The following is a 25,027-nucleotide window of genomic DNA, read 5'->3' as shown; positions in this document are numbered from 1 at the left end:
TTTATGTGGTGCTTAGCGTTTTCGTTGTGTCGCGTCGCGTCGAACGCGTAACCGCGCTCTCTGATTGGTCCACTGGATCTTCACGCTTCTATTCCCAGCTCGGAGACGCGTCGCGTTTATCACGCATTGCGCAGACGCGCCCCGGATCCACTGGCGGGTGAAATCAGCAGCAACACCAGCTCCAGATGTTCTGAGGATCGAACAATAGTCGAAACCTCTGGATTATATGATCTTTGCTCAAACTCGGAAGTGCGCTGCACATCAAGACGCGAGGTGAGTCTGAACGCGTTGAACTTCTCTGCATCCGCGCGCGCGAACACTTTGTTCCACTTTTCTACTTTCACTCCTGTTTTGTTGACAAAAAATACGTTTCACGTAAAGTGTTTGTGTTATAGAAAGTTAATCAGGCATAAATCTGAATATCTTTTAGAGTTTAAAACATCAAAAGGTGTGTGAACTTCACTTCAACTTTATTTCCTTGTTTCTTAAGACTGCCTTTAAACGGGCCATTATTAGCTCTCCGATTGTTTGCATGCATTGCTGTTTTAACGAGTAAATCATCCAGTGACGTGTTTAATGTGTGTGAATGCATGTAGCTGAATCAGTTTCTAAGAGCTGATACTTTGTTTACATTTAGATTGAATTCACATTGACTTCTCCATAGCATCTGAATAGTTTGAGGCTGAATGCATGCATGCATGGCTATTAAAAGCCCTTCATACACACACACACACACACACACAGACAGACACACACACACACACACACACACACACACACACACACACACACAGCTGTTGTGGTCAGGGTGGGTTTACTGAATGACACAGGAAGTGATGAAAGCAGCTGTTTCACCATATAACTCTATTATTTCTTATCTAAAACCCACACCCAGGCCGCTTCGGAAGCACCAAGGAAAAACTTGCAGTGTTACTTCAACGTAATATTTTAGATGCCACAGACTCTGATCATCCCATGTTTTAAATATGTCTAAAATATTATTTGGAAAGTAATTAGTTACGTAATTACAACACTATATTCGTAAGTTTATTATTTTTAATTATTTACTCATTTATTACTTAAAAAGAAATTAAAATATATAGAAAAAATCAAATTACATATTTAAACGGTATGTTATTTTTTTACATACTTTATTATTATTTATTTTTACATTTTGTTTCCACTGAACCCCCAGTGGCCCCCAGTTTGAAAACCCCTGGACCCTTTGGTTTCCTTTTGGCTCTTGTATTATGGCTTGCTTCCACTGAGCGGTACGGGTCAGTAGAGTACGGTTCGGGACCGAACACCCTGATCCAGCTTGTGTTTCCGCTGCCAGCAGTACCCTTACTTCATAGGCGTGGTGTATGCCGGAAAGTAGCGATCCACAATAAACGTGACAATAAGCACAACTCTTTTTAAGTTTTAATGACAATTCAGTCAGATGTATGCTGCGGAGTCAGCGCTGTAAGTTAGTTAACTTTGTGCTCAGTCAAAACGATATGACCAGGAACAAATAATAGATTCACGAGACCACAAATGCCTGTTAAATGCCATCCATGCCAGGTACCAAAAAAGTGGTACGGTTCGCTATTTTGGTACCATTCACAACTTCTGACAGTGGAAACGGACATAATTGTGTACTGTACCGCTCAGTGGAAACGAGCCATTATATGCTGCTTTGTATTAAAATCACTTCACACACAGGATGTAACCTGAGACTGCGCTGCACACAGAAGTGTTGTTCTGCCACTGTTGACATGTGATCGTATCACAGCAGAGACTAAAGCAGCATTTCTCTGGGTGTGAGCATCTCTGTTTACATTAGGAAGAGTGGACATGTGCCATGGCTTGCAGGAATCAAACCGCAGAGGAAAGAGTGTCATTGTATGTATATAATAGTGAGAAGTGCAGTGGGTGTTGTCTGTGAATTCTCTGAGTCAGCTACACCCAGAAATACAGGAAACTCCTACCTGTAGGCTACAGTAACCTGACCTCACGAAAAAACCTCTGCCGTTTACTCGCATTCAGAAAGAGTACAGAGTCAGTAGTTGCTAATTTTTAATTGTTGCTTACCTTTGATCAATGTTTCATTTAATAGTACAGTATAAGTTAATTTCTGCACCATTAATTGCTCCAAATAGAAATTAATAATTATTTTTGACATATATATTATTTATTTATATATCTCTATATCTATCTATATATTAGTATGTATGTGTATATATATATGAAATGAAGTCTAGAGAGGAGCATTTCTCGAAATATTACACTATGCACATTATATTTTACTAAACCTGTTAGTCTTAATTATTTAAATTAATTTGTTATGAAATGTTGTGCTATGCTATGACAGCCGGAATAGAATACAGACATTTTATTATTTATCGGTTAATTTAAAAACTGCATTATGTGCAATTTACATGTTTGCAACACTCAATTTTAAAGTTGGATTTCGATCATCTATTTAAAAATAAATAGTGATTACATTTGAGTTTGAGTTAAGTTGTTAGGCCTAATTGTAACCTTATAATGTAAAAGGGCTCCATATAGTTTTAAGCACAAGCTGAGGTCGATTTTTATCATTTAGAAAATTTAAACTATAACTGCATGTATTTAAAGAAAGAGCAACTTGTTCAGTAAACCAGTGTTTATGGAAAAGAAGAAAAAAAAAGTTTATTTTTCCCCTATTTTACTGAAATCATACTGAACCGTGACGGTAAAACCGAGGTATGTACCGAACCATCATATATGTATAGCCCTAATATATATATATTATTCTATTCTATTCAACACACATTATATAATATGGCTGGTGTTCTAGTATCGGTTTGAGGTCTTGTGGAACCATTTCTCAGTAATCTTTTTCTCAGTATGTGAACATCTTGAGTCTCTCTCTGATTGGTCGACGGCATCTGTTCATAGACTGAGGTTTCATAATGTGTTTTTACTTGTTTTTCATTAGTCATCTCTCATCAGCCCATCCTTCACCAGAGAGCTATGAAACTCAATATTTATTTTGGCATTTTTGTGAGCTTCTGTCTGATAGTCAGGCCCGAGTGCCCTCACCACGGATGAGAACATGAACATATATTTCATGAGGGTGGGTTTGTGGGGTTAATGTGAGAGTGAAGCTCATGAAAACTGTCAAGAAACACTCAGGACTGCATTTTCCAAAAGCATTGTGAGTTTTATAGAAAGCAATAGTCTCTACAATCCACTTGCACTTATGATATTTTTGGGAAACGCAACTATCTCAAAAATACAAATAATTTTCTCTTTTCTGTTGTGTCATTATTTCATATTAAGTACACTGAAAAAAAAAGTATAGAAACAATATTCACTCAATAAAATGGATTACAAAAAATGGCAAGGAGCACAAAAAATAAATTTGCATTTATTTTGGAGAAAGACAAATACTATTTTCTTTGTTCATTGTTTTATTAATAACTTACAATTTACATTTCCCCCTCAAATTCTCATTATTGTAGTGCTATACACACACACACACACACACACACATATGCATGCATGCATACATGGAGAGAGAGAGAGCGCACAATAATGAGAATTTGAGTTATTCATTGGGAAATGTGCTTACATTTTTTCTTTATGAGGAAAATATAACCTGGGCCTTTCTACATGAGAATGTTTCATATGCATTACTGTAACGGTTCATGTTATTTATGAGCCCTCTGTAAATCTCAGCGCTCATTTACTCTGCTGGATGTTTTATGGGAGATGGCTGGAGGTTTGCCATGAGCCTCTGACATCGATTCTTAGTTTGAGATGACCAGGACATGTTCAGAAAGAGCTGGTGTGCACAAAACAAACAACGTATGAAATGAAAACAAAGAAACTCACCAGAAAATCATTGCTGAAGCAACGTTTAGTCTTTTAGCTCAGATGCATTCATGCTAAGTCACTGTTCAAGCCCTGAATGCTCTGTTTGTCCTGCTGGCAAACATCCACACATGCTTCTGCAGTTTAATACAGTCTTGGCAGCACGGCTGTGTCTTTCCATGAATCTCACGCACCACACCCTTCCTCTGCTCTACTTTCCATCATTTGTTTGAATGACTCATGTCAGTGTGTTCACAAACAGAGTATAACAAATGACACGAGTAAGATCGGCGGACCACATTTAAATCAAATGTAGTTTAGAATTAAAGAAAGATTCACTGAGCTTCAGCCCTACATATGAACACAGACTAGGCTAATATTGGTTTATGGTTTAACAAACAAAGATAGTGTGAATCAGGACGGTGAGTAAGCAGTGCTTCGTTCCTCAGGTTTACCGCAGTGTGAGAATGAACAGAGGAGGGGGAAGGTACATTAGACAGGTTTAACAAGCTCTTAGGAGGGAAAGGGAGGTTGTTCATTCGCTGTATTGGATGCATATACTTGCAAGATGATGTGGAGTTGGTTTCTTCATCGGATTTGGAGAAATATAGCATTGCATCTCTTGCTCAGCAATGGATGCTCTGCAGTGAATGGGTGCCGTCAGAATGAGAGTCCAAACAGCTGATAAAAACACCACAATAATCCACACCACTCCAGTCCATCAGTTAACATCTTGTGAAGACAAAAGCATGTTTGTAAGAAACACATCCATCGTTAAGATGTTTTTAGGTTGTGACAGCAGATCCCAGGCTTTGTTTGAAATGAAAGCGAGTTTAGTCTGCTTTCAGAGGCATGTCAGAAGTCTCATATTTAAGCACTGTGTAGTCAAAGTGTCCTGAGGGAAACTTTCTTAGGCTGAAATTGTGAAATAAAACTCCATTTAAAAGGATAGTTCACCAAAAAAAAAGAAAACTGTCATTATTTACTCCTCAAACTCTTCTAAACCTGTGGAGTTTCTTTTTTCTCCTGAACACAAAAGAATGTTAGTAACTATAGTCAGCGGTAGCCATTGTCTTCTATTGTATTGGCAGTCAATGGCTACCGTCAACTGTTTGAGTAAATGACAACTATTCCACTATTCCTTAACCAGTTTTAATTTTTTTCCCACAAACTGTACATATTATAAACAGTGTTGTAACTGTTTTGCTTTTAAACTTTACAAAAAAAAGCTTTTTAAACAAAGTGTGGACTTGCACTCAGTTGTGTGCTTTCCTGAAAGTAAGAGTATGATGAACATGACTTGATAAAAGCGTACGCCTTCAATGCAGTATAAGTCTTTTTGAATAAAAGCATCTACCAAATGCATAAATAAATACCCACAATGTGTAGTTGATTAATTGACATAAAATGCATAAAAAAACTAGTTTGGATCTGTGCAGCTGCCTTCAGTTAGGAAATATGGGGCTCAGTTTGGCCTGAAAACATCATAATCGTAATAGATTTAGTTTTTTGCATATTTCACAACAATTTCAGTGTGTGGACACTTTGCAGACATATTCATGACCTTAAGTTAGAAAAAGTCACAAATTTTCATTTTTTTCCGACAACTTTAAAATCAAGATGGGTCAAATGGACTCATTTTAATACGAGGGTTAAGTCCTGACTTTCAAGGTTGTACACATGTCAAATAAAGAATAATGCTGGAAAATAATTAATACTGAGCATGTTATAATTGCATATGTTTGCTGTATTATTTAGTGCATTTTGTGCCCTGTCAATTAAGAACAGTGAAGAAAATTGCCAGACAATTTGACTCCTTAAGCTGTTGACCCATCACTTTTTGTGAGTGCACAAGAATTATTAAATACATAAAGCATCAAATACTAAACTAAAGATAACCTTTCCTCTTTATATTGGTGCATTAGTGCCAAAGTTCTTCTTGTCCTAGGCAGACAGCAAAAACAATGAAATATGAAATTGTTTGTATGACAAGATTGTTATAATAACGGAATTCATTAAAATACCTTTTCTTCTCTTTTCCAGGACTTCTGAACCAGATCTTTATCGACATCCAGCATCATCTTCCCCTCTGATTCAGAATTAACATTCATTCTACTCCTCATTTCCTGTGTTGTGATTGGCTCGTCTCTTCCCCTTCCTCCGTTCTCATTGGCTATCTGGGATTACGTCGTCTGTTAGTGCTGGTTCCAGTAAAGCGAGTGAAAACATGGAGCCCATTTACGCCACAGGGATGGCTGCGAAGCTGCGGAGTCAGTGGGACAGGGATGCGGGTTTGGGTCAGAACCATAATGCTGTGAAGTTCTTGGGCCAGGATTACGACTCACTGAGGGCCCAGTGCCAACAGACCAGGACCCTGTTTGAGGACCACTTGTTCCCAACCTGCGCTTCTTCACTGGGATTCAATGAGTTGGGTCCAAGATCCTCCAAGACGCATGGTGTGCGGTGGATGCGACCAACGGTGAGCTGAACGCAAGGGTCGTGAGGGTCAGATGGGTTTGTCGTGCATTTGTTTAGAAAATAGCACTTCTTTTATACTCCATCACTGCTTGCTGTTCTTCTTGTTCTCTTCCATTTGCCTCATTTTATAGGAATAGTTCACCAAAAAATTAAAATGTACTCTCCCTTAGGTCATCCAAGATGTAGATGAGTTTGTTTCTTCATGAGATTTGGAGAAATGTAGCATCGCATCACTTGCTCAGCAATGGATGCTCTGCAGTGAATGGGTGCCGTCAGAATGAGAGTCCAAACAGCTGATAAAAACATCATAATAATCCACAAGTAATTCAAATCACTCCAGTCCATCAGTTAATGTCTTGTGAAATAAAATGCTGTGTGTTTGTAAGAAACAAATCTATCTTCAAACCATTACTTCTGGCCAAAATATCTGAGTCCCTAATCCATAATAATGCTTCCTGTAGTCTCTCACATCAAAATCCAACCACATATTTGTTTAGAGCTGTTTTGTGTTGTAAACAGTGCTTGATCTGTGTAGATTTCTCTCCTGATTCAGACCAGACCACTTTTCCACTGGAGGAAGCGTTATTATAGATTATGGGCTCACATTTTGGCCAGAAGTAATGTTTTGGTGGTGAATGTTTCTTACAAACACAGTTATTGACTTCACAAGACATTGACTGGACTGGACTGGAGTGGTGTGGATTATTGTGATGTTTTTATCAGCTGTTTGGACTCTCATTCTGACGGCACCCATTCACTGCAGAGCATCCATTGCTGAGCAAGTGATGTAATGCTATATTTCTCCAAATCTGTTCTGATGAGGAAACACCATCAGGTCATCCAAGATGTAGATGATTAGTGTAAATTGTCATTTTTGGGTGAGCCATTTCTTTACAAACACTTCACCTCAGTCATCACATATGTCCACACATTCCCTAGTTTAACCTTTCACTCTGCTTTTTACACTCTCTGAACACATTTGTAAGCACTTCTGTGTGTGACAGGTCACCTCTACAGTCAACGTCCTGCAGGATTTCATAGCTTCTAGTCAGTACATTTATGCATGGATTTATATAACCACGTCTCACGTGCTTGTTGCTATGGGTTGCTCAAGAGCCGAAATTATTTGTCAGGAAAAATGGCTACTCATTATACATTCATTTATCCGTCCTGCCTTTATAAACTAGACATGACTTTCTCTGCTGCATATGCTCGTCATCGTCAAACATGATGCAGTTGTTGAAAGCAGACCAGAATATATATTTGTGTGTGTGTGTGTGTGTGAATGAGAGGCACAGTGCTGTGCATCATCTCCTGAAAATGCAAATCTAATTTAGCGTCACACGTGTGTTTGCAGGAGATATGTATGCGTCCCCAGTTCATCATGGATGGAGCGACTCGTACCGACATCTGTCAGGGAGCTCTTGGTGAGTCTGTGTCATTATCAGGAACGAGGACTTTACCTCAAACAACCCTGATTTTACCACACTACAACCTCAAGCAGCTGTTCATTTACTAGACCGGTGAACAACAGACAGTCAAACAGATTTCACTTTCACTATCATTCACAAGGTGGGGCTGGGAAGATCTTTTTTTATTCTCATCAAGGCTGCACTTACTTGATCAAACATACAGTGAAACAGTAATATTGTGAAATATTATTACAGTTTAAAATAACTGTTTTCAATGTGAATATATTTTAAAATATAATTTATTTCTGTGATCAAAGCTGTATTTTCAGCATCATTACACTAGTCTTCAGCGTCACATGATCCTTCAGAAATCAGTCTAATATGCTGCTTTGCTGCTCAGGAAACATTTCTGATTATTATAAATTTTGAAAACAGTTGTGCTGCTTTTTTTCATAGTCAATATTTTAACTTTAGATAAAAAGCCTAAAGATTTTTTTTTTTTGCAGTGTACACATTCATGCATGCACAATATTTGAAATAAGTGCATTTAAATGAACTAATTGAAATCAAATTAAAGCGTTAAACCTGGATAGTAAATATAAAGTGTGCCATCTGGTGTGTGGTGTAGACACATGAAGAGGAAAGCTATAGTAAAGTACAGTCATGTTTACTTTAAACACAGCGCCTCGTTTATAATTATTAATTCATAATTAAAGTTCTGACCCTGCGGTCATTAAATAAAGAGCTGCTGTCTCACAGCGGAGCCGCTAATGCATTATGACTTCATAAAAGGGTACAGCGTTTATTTAAACATGTAAAACCGTGAGGAAGCGCCGTGATTGGTCAGGATGTGTGCGGCGGCCCAGTGACTGCTGTTGTGCTTTTAAAAGCTTTAGTAAACATGGAAACAGAATGCCTGACTGTGTCAGTTCCCTCTCGGGACATAGGGAGCGAGGAGACGTGGAGATTCCAAAAATCACACTTTATTGAAATCCAAAAACCAGACACGAGGAGCTTGGGGGAGAGACGAACATAAATGACGTTCAGACCGGACACAGGGGCTGGGAAACACAGGGCTTAAGAACACAAGGAAATCAACGGAAACAGGTGTGGACTAATAACACAGGGCTCGGGACTAATTAACTAATGATGACAGGGAACGAGGAAGATCAGATATAGACACGAGAGGAGGGGGAATCAAGACACAGGACTGACAGACTGTCCCTCTTTTGTGTCAGGTGGCTATTTTAAGTAAATGTACACATTCTCTTCGATGTAATGCGTCAGATCATCTTCTAACAGCAGATGTGTGGTTTAGGACAATACATTGTCATGTTCAAAGAATCCCAGAGACTGTGGCATGGAGATGTAAAAATGAATAAATACAGAAGAATGATGACACTAGAAACCATTTGTTGGTAGACTCATGGATAGTTAGACAATTTACTACACATTTTATACAGCAGAAAGAGCGACTGTATGATTAACTTTTAACATCTGTACTGAAATGAAACAAATGTTTACTTATACTATATGCTTAGTATCCAAAGGACTTACAAATGAGGACAACAGAAGCAATCAATTGTAGTATTAAAACAACTAAAAACAGATCCAAAGCTAAAAGCTAAAACTTTATCAATACTACCTATACACATTTGAAAAATAAAGAAATTACAAAAATGACAAATGCATACAATAAAATTTCAAAACTTAACATTTAAATGAAAAACAAAAAATAAGGCTAAAAACTATTCAAAATAAAGAACAAAAAAGGTATAACAGTATAATAATGATTCTAACATAACACTAAGCCAGACAAAAAAACATTGTTTAAATACACTTCTAATAAAAATACACACACACACACGTGCTTCTCAATAAATTAGAATGTCGTGAAAGTGTTCGTTTTTTTCTTGTAACTTTTCAAAAAGTGAAACATTCATATATTTTAAAATCATTGCATGTACATTTCAAAAGTTTGTTTTAATTGTGATGATTAGAGCTTACAGCTGATGAAAGTCAAAAATCAGTATCTCAAAATATTAGAATATTTGTATTTGAGTTTCAATTAATGACCATCCCTACAGTATAAATTCTGGGTATCTCTTGTTCTTTGAAACCACAATAATGGGGAAGACTGCTGACTTGGCAATGATCCAGAAGACGAACACTGACACCCTCCACAAAGAGGGTAAGTCACAGAGGGTCATTACTGAAAGGTGTGGCTGTTTACAGAGTGCTGTATCAAAGCATATTAAATGCAAAGTTGACTGGAAGGAAGAATTTGGGTAGGAAAAGGTGCACAAGCAACAGGGATGACCGCAAGCTTGAGAATACTGTCAAGCAAAGCTGATTCAAACACTTGTGAGAGCTTCACAAGGAGTGGACTGAAGCTGGAGTCAGTGCATCAAGAGTCTCCACGCTCAGACGTCTTCAGGAAAAGGGCTACCAAGCCACTTCTGAACCAGAGACAACATCAGAAGCGTCTTACCTGGGCTGTGGAGAAAAAGAACTGGACTGTTGCTCAGTGGTCCAAAGTCCTCTTTTCAGATGAAAGTAAATTTTGCATTTCATTTGGAAATCAAGGTCCCAGAGTCTGGAGGAAGAGTGGAGAGGCACAGAATCCATGTTGCTTGAAGTCCAGTGTGAAGTTTCCACAGTCAGTGATGATTTGGGCTGCCATGTCATCTGCTGGTGTTGGTCCACTGTGTTTTCTGAAGTCCACAGTCAACGCAGCCATCTACCAGGAAATCTAAGAGCACTTCATGCTTCCTTCTGCTGACAAGCTTTATGGAGATGCTGATTTCATTTTCCAGCAGGACTTGGCACCTGCCCACACTGCCAAAGGTAGTTCAATGACCATGGTGTTACTGTGCTTGATTGGCCAGCAAACTCGCCTGACCTGAACCCCACAGAGAATCTATGGAGTATTGTCAAGAGGAAGAGGAGAGACAACAGACCCAACAATGCAGATGACCTGAAGGCCGCTATCAAAGCAACCTGGGCTTCCATTACACCTGAGCAGTGCCACAAACTGATCACCTCCATGCCACACTGCATTGATGCAGTAATTCATGCAAAAGGAGCCCCTACCAAGTATTGAGTACATATACAGTAAATGAACATACTTTCCAGAAGGCCAACAATTCACTAAAATTATTTTTTTTTTTATTGGTCTTATGAAGTATTCTAATTTGTTGAGATTGAATTGGTGGGTTTTGTTAAACATGAGCCTAAATCATCACAATTAAAAGAACCAAAGACTTAAACTACTTCAGTCTGTGTGCATTGAATTTATTTAATACACGAGTTTCACAATTTGAGTTGAATTACTGAAATAAATGAACTTTTCCACGACATTCTAATTTAATGAGATGCACGTGTGTGTGTGTGTGTGTGTGTGTATATATATATATATGTGCACACAAGTTTATTTGTATAGTGCTTTTCATGATACAAATTGTTGCAAAGTAGCTTTACAGAAAATTTTAGGAGTAGTTATTAATAGTGATGGATGGATAGATACACACTTTTTTTTTAAATGTAAAAAAAAAGTGGAATTGTACAGTTATTTTAAATGATAATAATTCACAATATTATTGTACTGATTTTTAATCAAATAAAATTTAAAAATGATTGTTTCAAAGTTTATATATAATAATTTAACTTACAATTATTTGTACTGAAATAAAACAACAAATCCCTCAATCTTTCATGGTGGGCCATACCACCACAGACACTGATATATTGAAGAATGTTTTGGTATCACATCTCTTGTCTGCTCTAAATCTCATCTGTTGGTTATCTGTGGTGTGCTTTTCTCAGGTGACTGCTGGTTGCTGGCGGCCATCGCGTCTCTGACTCTAAACGATGACCTCCTGCACCGCGTGGTGCCACACGGCCAGAGCTTTGACGGCGGATACGTGGGAATATTTCACTTTCAGGTGCGTCAGTGTGACGAACGCTAGAACATGAGCGCAGATCTAGGTCTGACAGTCAGAGAGTATAGATTTATACTACACTTTTTAAAAATAAAGCTTTCAAAAGGGGTTTTTGCAGTGATGCTATAAAGAACCATTTTTGGTTTCCCAAAGAACCTTTCAGTGAATAGTTCCAAAAAGAACCTTTTAGCTTGGAAAGATTCCATGGATGTTAAAGGTTCTTCGTGGAACCATCGATTCCAATAAACTAAAGAAGCTTGATAAGGTTAAGAGATGCAGTTGTTTCTGTGTGATTTCACCAGCACTCTTTTGTAGCTATAAACCATCCATGAACTTTGCTCTGTAAACACTCTAGCATGAGCAGTGGTGTGCGAGTATTATAAAATAATGAAGCTCTGCTTAGAAACAGTGTCCTCGTGTGGGATATCGTGAGTGAGTCAGTAGTGAATTATGTGCTGATGTGTGTGTTTCTGACTCGGTGAGGGGGAGGGCAGGGCTGTTCAAATATCCTCAGTGAAGTGGCAAAGAGGATTATGGGTAATGAGGTGACATAGCATGCCAAGAATCCTTTCACAATTTGGACAGGCGGCAAATGACAATACATTTTTTCCATATTATATTGAATGAGTATCATGTTGCTATGGTATGTGTCCAAAATGCATACTTATTTGTACTTTTTATTTGGTACTTCTGTGCAGAATAATAAAAAGCAAGCAATGCAGTCAAAAAGGTGCACAAAAGTTCAAGACTCTGAACCGCTGAAGATGTCATCAAACACACACACACTTCATGCATGGATGAGCGTGTGAACAAAAACACAGGATCCAAATGTGTTCACTAATGCATCTCACACACACAGCATTTGTGTGTTTGCTGCTAGCTCCGTTTGGCTCATCTGGGACTCATTTAGATTAATTAGAAGCAGAAATGCACTGTGTGTGTAAACCCTAATTATGAGAGAGAGTAAATCAGTGAGGGCCGCAGGGAGAGACCCTTCACAGGAGAAATGTTAAAGTGCATTTTAAACTATTTACCAGTGAATCTCACATGTCTGGGTCATATTTAACTCAATTAAGACAATTAATGCTGTTATATGACCATTTGGATGTTTAACATTGATATGTGCTTTCATGACAATTGTATTTTTATATGAAAACATCAAATTCATGCTATCTTGCTGTATGAATGATAATATATTTTGTCACAATAGTAACATTCTTTATGCAAAATGTACGTTATATTTAACTTGTATATTTATTTTCTATAATAAACAGTATACAGAATAATGTAATTTTTTTATGTAAGTTTTTAGTTTAGGTTTTTCAATTAATATTTTCTCTTATTTTGGCTTGTTTTCAATTGCTGAAAATTATTTTTAACTAGTTTTAGTTAACGATAACACTGGTAAGATGATAATGGCTTATTATAAATGTGACCCTGGAGCACAAAAGCAGGAGTCTGGGATCTTAAGTCGCCGGGGTATATTTGAGTCAAAATGATAGATTTTTCTTTTATGCCAAAAATCATTAGGATATTAAGTAAAGATCATGTTCCATGAAAATATTTTGTTATTTTTTACCGTAAATATATAAAAAACTTTGTTTTTGATTAGTAATATGCATTGCTATGAACTTCATTTGGACAACTTTAAAGGTGATTTTCTCAATATTTTGATTTTTTTTTGCACCCTCAGATTCCAGATTTTCAAATAATTGAATCTCGGCCAAATATTGTCCTATTGTCCTAACAAACCATACAACAATGGAAAGCATATTTATTCAGCTTTCAGGTGATGTATAAATCTCAATTTAAAAAAAATTGACACTAATGACACATTCTAAATAGATTGTATAGTTTGGAGATTTCTTATTTTGATCCAGAAATGTTCTTGACTGACTGTGTGACTTAATCTTGCCTCTGTATTATATAAATCAAATATCCTGGGTAGAAATTCCTCATAGATGTGCAGCATGATTGATGATTTCATTGATGTCTCTCAAATCCATCTTAAGCCTTATTTGAATGGCTCTTTACAGAAGCGCACATATAGGATGAGGGTGTGTGTGTGTGTGTTATTTATGGTGGATAATGAGAACGGAAATCTGCAAGTACGGGAAATTCCTGCTGCACCAATAAATCTTGTTATATAGATTTGTGAATAATTAATGAGGGTTCACTAACATTAATGCTGCAGTCACATCATCTCATCATAGACACCATAATTAAAAGACGACAACTAAGAGCTTGTGCTCCGTGATCGTCCTCAGCTCCTCTCAGACAGTTTCTGCTTACAGGTTTGGAAGTCGAACGGTTTTGGCCCTACAGCACATGCATGCGTGCTATTCCTAAGAATCTTATGAATTAACAGATTGAGGTTAAATTATTAGTTATTGTAGAATATCTCCATGCTAATGGATATTCAATAAGTGTTATCGTAATCTTCAAATGTGATTATTGACTGATTACAGAGCAGAAAGACAGCTGTGTTTGGGAGATATGATGTGTGTGTGTGTGTGTGTGTGTGTGTGCGCGCCACCTGCTGGACGTATACTCTTAAAATATAAACATTTCAAAAGATGATTTTCACAGTGATTCCATCGAACAACCATAAAACCTTTCAGTGAACAGTTAAAATAACCATTTTTTCTTAGTGCACTCTTAAATGATTATTATTATTAATAATTTTGTTTTGTTTTTATTAGGGTTGATGGTTCCATGAAGAACTTTGAACATCCCTGGAAACTTTTTCTTTCACAAAAGGATGTTTATAGCAGAGGTCCTTTCAATTCTTTAGATTATTCAAATGTTCTTTAAAGAACTGTGCACTGAAAGGTTCATTGGTGGCATTGCTTTGAAAAACCTTTTTCGGAACTGTTATTTTTTAGAATGCGTGAAGAACATTTAAAAAATCTAAATTTCTCCATTATAAAGAACCTTTTGGGCAATTGAAAGGTTCTGTACTCTGGTTTATTACTGGCATTGATGGTTCCATGATGACCCTTTAACTTTCATGGAACTTCTCCATTCCACAAAAGTTTTTTTTTTTTTTAAATGAAGATAGGTTCAGTTATTTTAAGAACTGTTCACTTAAAAGGATCTCTTTTGCAGCCTTTATTTTCTAGAGTGTGTGGTTGTTTTTTTTGTGGAAGCATCAATGCCAGTAAAGCAGCTTTATTTTTTTTCAGGAGTGAATCTGAATCTCTCTCTCTCTGTAGTTCTGGCAGTTTGGTGAGTGGGTGGATGTGGTGATTGATGACCGGTTGCCCGTGAAGGACGGGAAGCTGTTGTTCGTTCACTCGGCGGAGGGTGGAGAGTTCTGGAGCGCTCTGCTGGAGAAGGCCTATGCCAAGTACGATCATCCTCAACTGTACATGTGAATCAAATACAGGTTATCTGCACTTCTTTAGTCTATTTATTGGCTTGTTCGTCAGGCTGAACGGCTGTTATGAGGCTCTGTCGGGCGGCAGCACATCTGAGGGCTTTGAGGATTTCACAGGAGGAGTCACAGAGATGTACGAGTTAAAGAAAGCACCCGCCGATCTCTTCAGCATCATCGGCCGCGCCATCGAGAGAGGATCGCTGCTGGGCTGCTCTATAGATGTGAGCACTGATTCTCACTTTTCACACTCAGTGTTCAGTGTTATCTTTAGAATAATTCATTTTTAAAATGTACAGTTTGAATTAGCTGTTATGTTTGTATATTTCCAGTTTTCATTTTAGTTTCATTTAGTAATTTTATGTGCTTTTGTCATTTTTTGTTCTTTATTTTACTTTTACATGTCCAGTGAGGTTTGTTTAAGTTTTAGTTGATTTGGTTTATTTATTTGGGTGCAAAGGCAACATTTCAATTTTTTTCTCTACATTTCTTAGTTTCAAAATAAGTGTTCATCTAGTATTTAATATTATCATTAAATTTGTTAATATTATATCAAATCTATCAAAGATGACCTATTATAGTTTGTTTGTGATTAACATGATTATTTGTGATTGTGCTTTTGCCATTTTTATAAAAAAAAAAAAAAAAAAAAAATCTAGTTAGCTTATTTATTGTGCTACTTAAACCCAAGTTAATTACCAAGGCAATGTTTATAATTTTAGTTTAGCATGTCATTTATATTTTCTCTCATCTATTTCAGTTATCAAATTATTTTAAGTAGTTGTAGTTAATAATAATAATAATGAGGATGATTATTTTGCTCATCATATTAGTTTTTAACCTGTTTGTATTGTGACGGTAATCAATATCAGTGTCTGACTGCATTATGCATCTTTTTGTCCTCAAGATCACTAGTAAGTTTGACATGGAGGCGGTGACCTTCAAGAAGCTGGTCAAAGGTCACGCGTACTCAGTGACTGGAGTGGAAGAGGTGAGCCAGAGACTTAAATACAAGGACATACTAAAACACTTACTCTACACATCTATCTAGCAGGTTCTAGATGCAGCACGTCTTTCTTTGAAAGTTCCCAGGGATTGTATGAACACCCTAGAAGTATCTGTCTAATGCATGAATGCTAATGTAATATGAAATCAAAATGGACTTGATTGTCTTAATAGACATTTCTGGTCTTAGTGTGTGTTTAAATCAATGCAAGTTATTCCAAAGGGAAATCTTTGTAATCAGAAATATTAAATGATCTGTTGATCAGTTGGTGTACAGGGGAAACATGACTAAGCTGGTGCGCATCAGGAACCCGTGGGGTGAAGTGGAGTGGACGGGAGCCTGGAGTGACGAGTGAGAATCACACCAGTGTGCTGAATGATGCTCCATACTTACGGTACGGTGTTGTGGTTGTTCTGACGTGTACGTGTGTGTGTGTGTGTGTGTGTGTGTGTGTGTGTTCAGCTCTCGGGAATGGGACAATGTGGACTGCACTGCCCGGGGCAGATTACAGAACCGCAGCGAGGACGGAGAGTTCTGGTGAGTGGATCATGAGAACACACACACCCAACCTTTGATACCCATAAACTCTTCTGAACAACTAAACAGCCCTAGAAATCCTCGAGCAACAACACAAAACCATAGCATCAACCTATAAATGCCCTGTTCTGAACCGTTTACATCTTAGCAGCCACATAGCAACAACTTAGGACACCTTAGCAACGACCAATAGTTGGCCTATAAACTGTTCAGAACATCTCAGTAACTGCATAGCAATCCCCTAGAAACCAAAACTGTAGCAATGACTTTTAAATGCCATATAAATCAATTTAAAATACAACTACAAAGCAACACCCTAGCAACCACCCAACATCATGGCAACAAGTTTTGCATTTGCAAATACCACTCATTGAATTAAGTCAAATCTCCCTACCAACAACCTTTAAATTCAGAGCATAGCAACGCTCTAGAAACCACCTAACAACCACACCACAGCAACGACCTATAAATGTCCTGTAAACTGTTCAGAACACCCTAGCAACCACACAAAACCCCTAGAAACAACCCCTATGCATGCCTTCTAAACCATTCAGAACATAGCAACATCCTAGAAACCACCTAACAGTCACTCAGAACACCATAGCAACGACCTATAACTGTCCTACAAACCGTTCAGAACACCTTAGCAACCTCATAATTCGCCAGCACCGCTCAGGGGGTCACCGGATCTCTCTATTTTTCAGGATGTCTTTCAGTGATTTCCTACGCGAGTTCACTCGGTTGGAGATCTGTAACCTGACGGCAGACGCGCTCCAGGCGTGTCAGGTGAAGAAGTGGAGCACGTCGCTCTATCAGGGCGAGTGGAGGAGAGGAAGTACGGCCGGTGGATGCAGGAACTTCCCAGGTACAGGGGACTGGGAACGGCGAGTCGGTGCCAGCAAAACCACCAAATCCTCATCTGCCTGTTTTTTCCCATAAACTACAGCCACATTCTGGATCAACCCTCAGTTCAAGGTGACCCTGAAACACCCGGATTCTCCCGGCCAATCAGATTGCAGTTTCCTGGTGGCGCTGATGCAGAAGGACCGCAGGAAGAAGCGGAAAGAAGGACAGGACATGGAGACCATCGGATTCGCCATTTATGAGGTCAGAGAGCAGATCTCTTCTGTTTAACTCATCTAAAGTTCCTGTTCACGTGTTTTGACTCCTTTTCTGATTGGTTGCTTTTTCACCTTTATTTTTGCAGGTGCCAAGAGAGGTATGGTGAGAGCCACCCGGGGCCTTTTAAATCAAGTGCCATTTATTTATACATACACATTTGTGCTTTATATAGTATAGATTGTTTCAAACAGGCTTGGGAGAGGATTCAGACATTTGAAGGCCTTTAAATACTGTAGAAGAGAGTCAAATCTTGAGAAGCTTGAAGACACTAGATCTGTTTCACTAATAATTGCATGGATTGCTCGTATTTATACTCAAGGGAGAATTTTTTATTTTTTTGCCTTATTTGTAACATACACATGAATTTATTTGTGACCTCATTTTAATTGTAATGACTGTAGTATTGTAAATGAGTGACAGCATGCCCGGTGTTAGTCATTTGCATAAGACACGCCCACACCATCTCCATATAAGGTCTTTCATAGGAACAACCTATAAATGTCTTAACCCTTTGGAACACTTTAGCAACTATATAGCAATGCTCTAGCAAATCACACAGAACACCCTATAAACAATCTATAAAAGCTCTATAAACTGTTCAGAAGTCTTTAGCAACCACACAGCAATGCCCTAGAAACCACCTACCAATCACATAGAACACACTAAAAATGACCTAGAAACCGTTCACAACACCTTAGCAACTACCACATCCACACCCTGGCACCCATGACAAGAAGTTCTGCACTGACATGATGTGGAGTAGCACATAGCAGCACCTCAGAAACCACCTAACACAGAACACCAAAGCAACGATCTATAAATGGCCTACAAGTTGTTCATAACACCTCAGCAACCACATAGCAACACCCTGGCAACAGCCTATAAATGACCTTTAAACTGTTTAAAACATTAGCAACACCCTGGCAACCCATAATAAGAAGCTTTGCACTGGCAAATGGAAACTACAATAGAAACCACCTAGGAACCTTAGCAACACCCTAGAAACCAGCTTGAAACCTTAGCAGCGCCCTATAAACCACCTAGGAGCCTTAGCAACACCTTAGAAACCACATATAAACACAGAGCACCCTAGAAACTATAATATCCTATAAACTGTTCAAAACACCTTAGCAACCACACACAACACCATAGCAACAACCTATAAATCAGAACACCTTAGCAACCACATATCCACTCCCTGGCATTGAGAATAGATTTGAACATGAATGTTCTTGATGAATGATATTCATGAAAGTGTTTGTACACAGATTTCCCGCTCAGATTTTTTAAAGCAGACGTGACTGAGTTAACGCTGTGTGTTTGTGCTCAGTTTGCGGGGAAGTCCGGTGTTCATCTGAAGCGGGATTTCTTCCTGTCTCACGCGTCCAGCGCTCGCTCGGAGCTCTTCATTAACCTGCGGGAGGTGAGCACACGCCTCCGGCTGCCTGCCGGCGAGTACATCATCATACCCTCCACATTCGAGCCGCAGAAAGAGGCCGACTTCGTGCTCAGAGTTTTCTCAGAGAAACCCGCCAACTCAGAGTAAGTTGGCACGCACTCACTCATCCAGTCAGGATTAAACACAAGCTTTCTCAAAAGGCTCCAAAAATGTACAGGATGGTAACAGGAGGCCATAAATCATTTTCACTGACTATGCACATATATTTTGCATAATTTCCTCAAAATATATACACTTTGTCCTGTATGCATATTGCAGATAAATTCTAGTTGCGGAAGTAAACTTAAAAAAAAATATTCGCTTTTATTTTGTTGCTGTTGAGGAAAGATTCCCAATAGTGGCATTTATTTAAAGGGGTCATATGATGTTGCTAAAAAGAACGTTATTTTGTGTATTTAGTGTAATGCAATGTGTTTGTGGTTTAAGGTTCCAAAAAACACATTTTCCACATACTGTACATTATTGTTGCTCCTCTATGCCCCGCCTTTCTGAAACGTGCAGATTTTTACAAAGCTCATCATCCCGAGAAGCGAGGCGTGCTCTGATTGGCCAGCTGTCCAGTGCATTGTGATTGGCTGAATACCTCAAGTGTGAGACTTTATAGAAACAGGCTTTGTGCAAGCCAGCATTGTAGGCTAACGTTACTCTTCCAGGTTCAGGAAATATGCGCTGCACACACTCTAATATTTGGGTTGAACTGTTCTGGAACAGTGTTGTAAATACAACTTAACCACTGATTTCTAGTTGTGTCCTCTTTTGGAAGGCCAAAGTACTTTCGCTTTCACAACGAAACACTGGCAGCAGCAACAACACTACAGCGAGAATAATAGTTCCGCCTTCTTTCATTGCGTATACATTTGGGCAGTGTTTTGCAAATGTGGTCACACAGTGATGTAGACATGTGGGGGCGTGTTTAAATAAGTCGTTTTAGGGGGGCGTGGCAGAGTCTTAACTTTTATAAATATCTCTTTGGTTTTGAGACTTTAGTCTTTGCAACTTCAGGGATCTCATCTACGGATGAACAGCTTGTAACACTCCAAAGGAGAAAGGAAAACTTGAAATCCCATCATGTGACCCCTTTAACAAACTATTTTGGATCTCATTGGAAGCGCTCATGCCGTTTATATTTGGGGCAAAAAAGACCATTGACCTTACTCAGCAAATTAAACTATTATTTTGCAATTCCTAAAAGAGTTATTGGTCAGCTGATTAGGATCTCTTTACTAACTTTGGTGCTGCTGAGAATTAACTTGTGTACTGCACATGCTAATGGTGAATGTAAATATGAAAGCTGTTATTTTGCAGTTTAACTGTTGCAGTAAAGTTGCAAAAATGTAATGCAAAAATAAATTAATAACCACCACCTTTTGGCTTCCTTACAAAATTTAACTTGACCATTTGAATTGCATTACATTTTTTGTTAGGAAAAACCCCCAGAAGACTAAATTAAACCAAACCGCTAAAGTAAACCATTATTTTGCAATTATTTTCCAGCTGAACACTCTTTTTCTTTCGTTTAATTTACTTAAAGCTTGTTCTAATGCTGAAGGACTCAACTTTGATAGCAGTTCTGTTCATCCAGTGAAGGCAAAGATTATTCTCTGGCTGATATTGTAATTCTCTTTGTGTCCTTCAGAGAAATGGATGATAAAGTAGTGGCTGATATTCCAGAGGAGGTGAGATGATCAGATCGAGACACATTTCTTTAGTTCAGCAAGAAAAGATAAGAGGGACTGCACTATACGACACATTCTCAGTTAAAGGGAGTTATTAGACACCTACACACAGCTGTATGTATATAAAGTTTAATAAAGTGTATTCAGGTTAATAGATGGTTTCTGAAGGTTCAGTGATGTTGTGAAGGAGGAGCTTATTTTATCATGCAAGACTACAATGTATACAAGTATACATTTATTTATGTATAAGTATATTCTCTCTCTCGATTGCTTTAGCAACGCCTGGATGAGAGTCAGATTGACGCGGGGTTTAAGAGTCTCTTCAGACAGCTGGCTGGAGCGGTGAGAGACTGATGAACCACTGCTGTGTGCAGACATTAAATATTACAATGCATTTCTATGTAAATCATATATGTGTTCTAGGACATGGAGATCAGCACGACAGAGCTGCAGACCATCATGAACAGAATCATCTCCAAACGTGAGCTCTTCATGATTCAGTTCAAACCTTAGTGAGCCGCTTCACTCTCTACACAGGCAGCTCACTTCCAAGACAACAGCCTACTATTTAAATCCTGCAGAATCTATGCTATATGTGCTTCTGCAGAAGACAAAAGTCAGTCACCTCACTCTTGCTAAACTGTAAATTGTGTATTTGCATCTGAATATTTAGCAATAAATTGACTAGAAGTCAAACTTTTATATTTTAGATTAAATTGTCATAGTGTTTCAAGAACATTTGAACTATTAAGATGTAGAGTTTGCACAAAAGCTGACATTTAAATGAAGTGTCAGACAGATTACACTTCAAGAAACGAAAGGGATTATTTCTGAGAACTCGCCTCTGTTTTGTGTCTTTCTGCACAGATAAAGATTTAAAGACGGACGGGTTTGGGAAGGAGTCATGCCGAAGCATGATCAACCTCATGGACGTATCCTTTCCACGCAATCAGCTTTAAAAAAATATGATAATGCAGATATTACTCTGCTAACAAATAGGCTACTGGTCACTGAAGGTTTTTTCGGTTTCTTTTTACATTGAACACTGCATGTTCACATCAAACATTGGCTCTTTGTGTCTCTTACAGTTCAGACTGTATTTCTGTTTGTCTTGCTCTGATTGTCCTTGACATGTCTGCAGACAGACGGCAGCGGAAAGCTCGGACTCACAGAGTTTCACGTGTTGTGGGAAAAGATTAAACGCTACCTGGTGAGATGAAATTATATTCAGGCTTTTCAAAGGTAGCGTTTAGTGCAGGCTCTTCTGATGGGTTAGTCTGGGCTGGTCATCACCTACTCCTGGTTTCACAGACAAGGCTTAAACCTAATTCCAGACTAAAATCTAAGTCTGAGCGGTTTCAACTGAAAGAAACTTGCTCCGACGGATCTTAAAATATATCAGTGCCTTTATTTTGTCTCCAAATGCACACCAGAAATATTTTTTCTAAGGCACTTTCATAAAAATTACTTAAATGTCCTAATTGAACTATGGCCTAATCAGGGTTTAGTCTAAGCCCTGTCTGTGAAATCAGGCCCTAGTGTTCAGCAGCTTGACCCGGACATTACTCCTTATTCCACATGCAAACATTAGCCAGTCATAACCGAACTCATTTACATACAGAAGTATTAAAAGTGCAGCATGTTTATTTCTGAGAGTCAGAGAGAGTTGTTATAAACCAGTGTTAGAGTTTAGTAAAGTAAAACCATACAAAAATGGATTACTTAAAATGTTTTAATTTAGTTTTTCAGTTCACGCTTATTTTATTTAACTTCAGCTGGTTAATGACATAATTCATAAACTATATAGACAATGTTTTTTTTTTAATTACTACATTTTCTAAATTAATAAAACGTGAAAAGCATCATATAAAAGTACCATCAAAATATGAATAAAAACAAAAGAATATAAATAATAGTATCTCAATAAAACTAAAATAGCACCGTGAACAACTGAAGTTACTGTTTTTGGTGCGGGAAAGCTGGGCTAAAATGATAAAATGAAGAATATGTAAAATAGTAGAGAAGTCATCATGAAATAGAAGTTGCAAGTAATTGTATTGCCACATTATGATGAGTTTTGCCTGAAGCAGCTAAATGAACAGACACGTGACATTTTAAATTAATTAAAAAATAAATAAGTGGACAAATTGTGTGCAGTCCATGGTTTGAAGACGATGCATGAAGAAATTAAAAACGGTCTGTTCTGATTGCATATGTTTACAGCAAATCTTCAGAGACCATGACGTGGATAAATCGGGTACTATGAGCTCTTATGAGATGAGAAGAGCTCTGGAAGCAGCAGGTACACGGCCTAAAAACTCTTATTTGGTCTGTTTGATTCATCTCTGTGTCCTGACTCTCTGTTCGTCCCTTTTTCTCCAGGCTTTAAGCTGAACAATCATTTATTCCAGCTGATCATCCTCCGGTACACCGAGGAAGATCTGTCAGTGGATTTCGATAACTTTGTCACCTGTTTAGTGCGACTGGAGACCATGTTCAGTGAGTCCATATGTCATTTAAGAAGTGTAGCCATTTTTCATTTTAAATAATGTGCTTATTTGTAATTCAATATTGCACAAAGATGATTGAATATATTTTTAAAAATGTATACACTACCATTCTAAGGTTTAGGGTTGCTAATATTTTTTTCTTTGAAAAATGAGCTTTTATTGAGCAAGGATGCATTAAATTGATCAAAAGTGACTCTAAAAACCATTTATAATATTTATAAAGATTTCTATTTTCAAATGATTTTGAACTTTATTCATAAAATAATCCTTTTCATCATTTCACAATATTACGGTTTTTAATGTATTTTTGATCAAATAAATGTAGACTTGGTGAGACTTCTTTCAAAAACGTTAAAAAGACCCCAAACGTTTGAACCGAAGCGAATAGAGAATTCATGTAAATAGGTATTTAGAGATAAGTTGGACATAGATCCATTTCTGCATTAAGTGCATTGCTGTTACACAAAATGACAAGAATATGAACATGCACAATCTTTTTATAAGTGCAGTAATTCTGACCTGACATGAGCTTTCAGGACAATCTGACTGAGACGTGTGTGTTTTTACAGAGACCTTCAAGACGCTGGACACAGATGCTGATGGATTCATATCTCTCACATTCTTTCAGGTGTCACTTCAGTTCACTTACATGAACATTTCAACACACACACGATCATGTTTGAGATGAATTAGTCATGTTTAGTAAACCTCTACACATGTGAATACAATCTCTGGTTCAAAGACTGTTTGCAGTGTGTCAGTCAAGCAGGTTTATTCTATAATGATCTTTCTGCTCTAATGCACTCTGATTTCTTTCTGTGTTGCAGTGGATTTCTCTGACCATGTTTGCCTGAAATGGACACAGATTTCCGCTGTTCGTCTGCACTGAGACGGTCTTCTCTTCTGTAGTCCTGCCCTCTGAAGAGTGCCTTCATTTCTACACTTCTGTAATGCATTTCTATGGGATAAACAGCCTGTTTACACAGTCTACATGCAAAACACTGTGCCAAACGCATTTCTAAAGCAAAGAGAAAAACATTTATAGTATGTTTTCATCATTTCTGGATCGAGCTGCATGCATATTCTCCAGAAGAAACTCGTTCACACTTTCTGTGCCACATGAATCATTGCCAATTTCAATCATTCTTCATTTTTATGGCTATTTTATGATAATGAGCTGCATATCTCTCAGTGAATGTCATCTGAATGTTGTTCGTATAAAGACCGCTGTATTAGAAATGCATGTGCTGATGAAACTGTAGATCGAACCCAGCTTTACTTACTGAAGGGGATTTGGTTTGGACTGAATTTCATGCATGCAGCTGTTTTATGGGATAAACTGTCTAAGATGTACTGAAAAACCAAAGAGTCTTTTAACAAGCGAAAAGGGACTTACAATTTTTAAAAATGCCATATGCATTCCTTAAGTTCTGTTTTTATTGTCCATTCAATACAATCTAGACAGGAGCAACAGAACTGGGAACAGATTTAATCTGATTTTTTTATTAGAAAGATGTATATGAAAAGGTGGAGGATGTTCCAAACAACATGTTTTACAGGATGGGTTTTTTCTCCAATGTTGATTCGTTTGTGGGTTTTCAATAAACTTTAAAAGTACAACGATTTTGGGGTTCAAGGTCTTGTCAATGTGGCTTTTACCTTCTTAAGTG

The 25,027-nt window shown here is 37.9% G+C and overlaps 1 protein-coding gene across 1 annotated transcript; it reads left to right on the top strand.

The window, feature by feature from the left end:
• Positions 1 to 74: 74 nt before the first annotated feature.
• On the top strand, positions 75 to 24,981 carry LOC306888758 (calpain-1 catalytic subunit-like). Its single transcript, XM_079447194.1, has 22 exons — positions 75 to 273; positions 5,884 to 6,319; positions 7,676 to 7,745; positions 11,556 to 11,674; positions 14,887 to 15,020; positions 15,103 to 15,271; positions 15,955 to 16,038; positions 16,319 to 16,404; positions 16,516 to 16,590; positions 17,295 to 17,455; positions 17,537 to 17,697; positions 17,798 to 17,809; positions 19,043 to 19,254; positions 20,808 to 20,847; positions 21,124 to 21,189; positions 21,271 to 21,328; positions 21,715 to 21,779; positions 21,989 to 22,057; positions 23,071 to 23,149; positions 23,230 to 23,346; positions 23,927 to 23,985; positions 24,185 to 24,981. The coding sequence occupies exons 2-22, from the start codon at positions 6,068 to 6,070 to the stop codon at positions 24,209 to 24,211; spliced, it is 2,115 nt and encodes a 704-aa protein (XP_079303320.1). The 5' UTR covers positions 75 to 273; positions 5,884 to 6,067; the 3' UTR covers positions 24,212 to 24,981.
• The last annotated feature ends 46 nt before the right edge of the window (positions 24,982 to 25,027 follow it).

The sequence above is a fragment of the Barbus barbus genome, assembly GCF_936440315.1.
Source record: "Barbus barbus genome assembly, chromosome: 2".
Lineage (NCBI taxonomy): Eukaryota > Metazoa > Chordata > Actinopteri > Cypriniformes > Cyprinidae > Barbus > Barbus barbus.
Note: the sequence above shows the minus strand (reverse complement) of the source record. Positions and strands in the feature narration are given on the sequence as shown.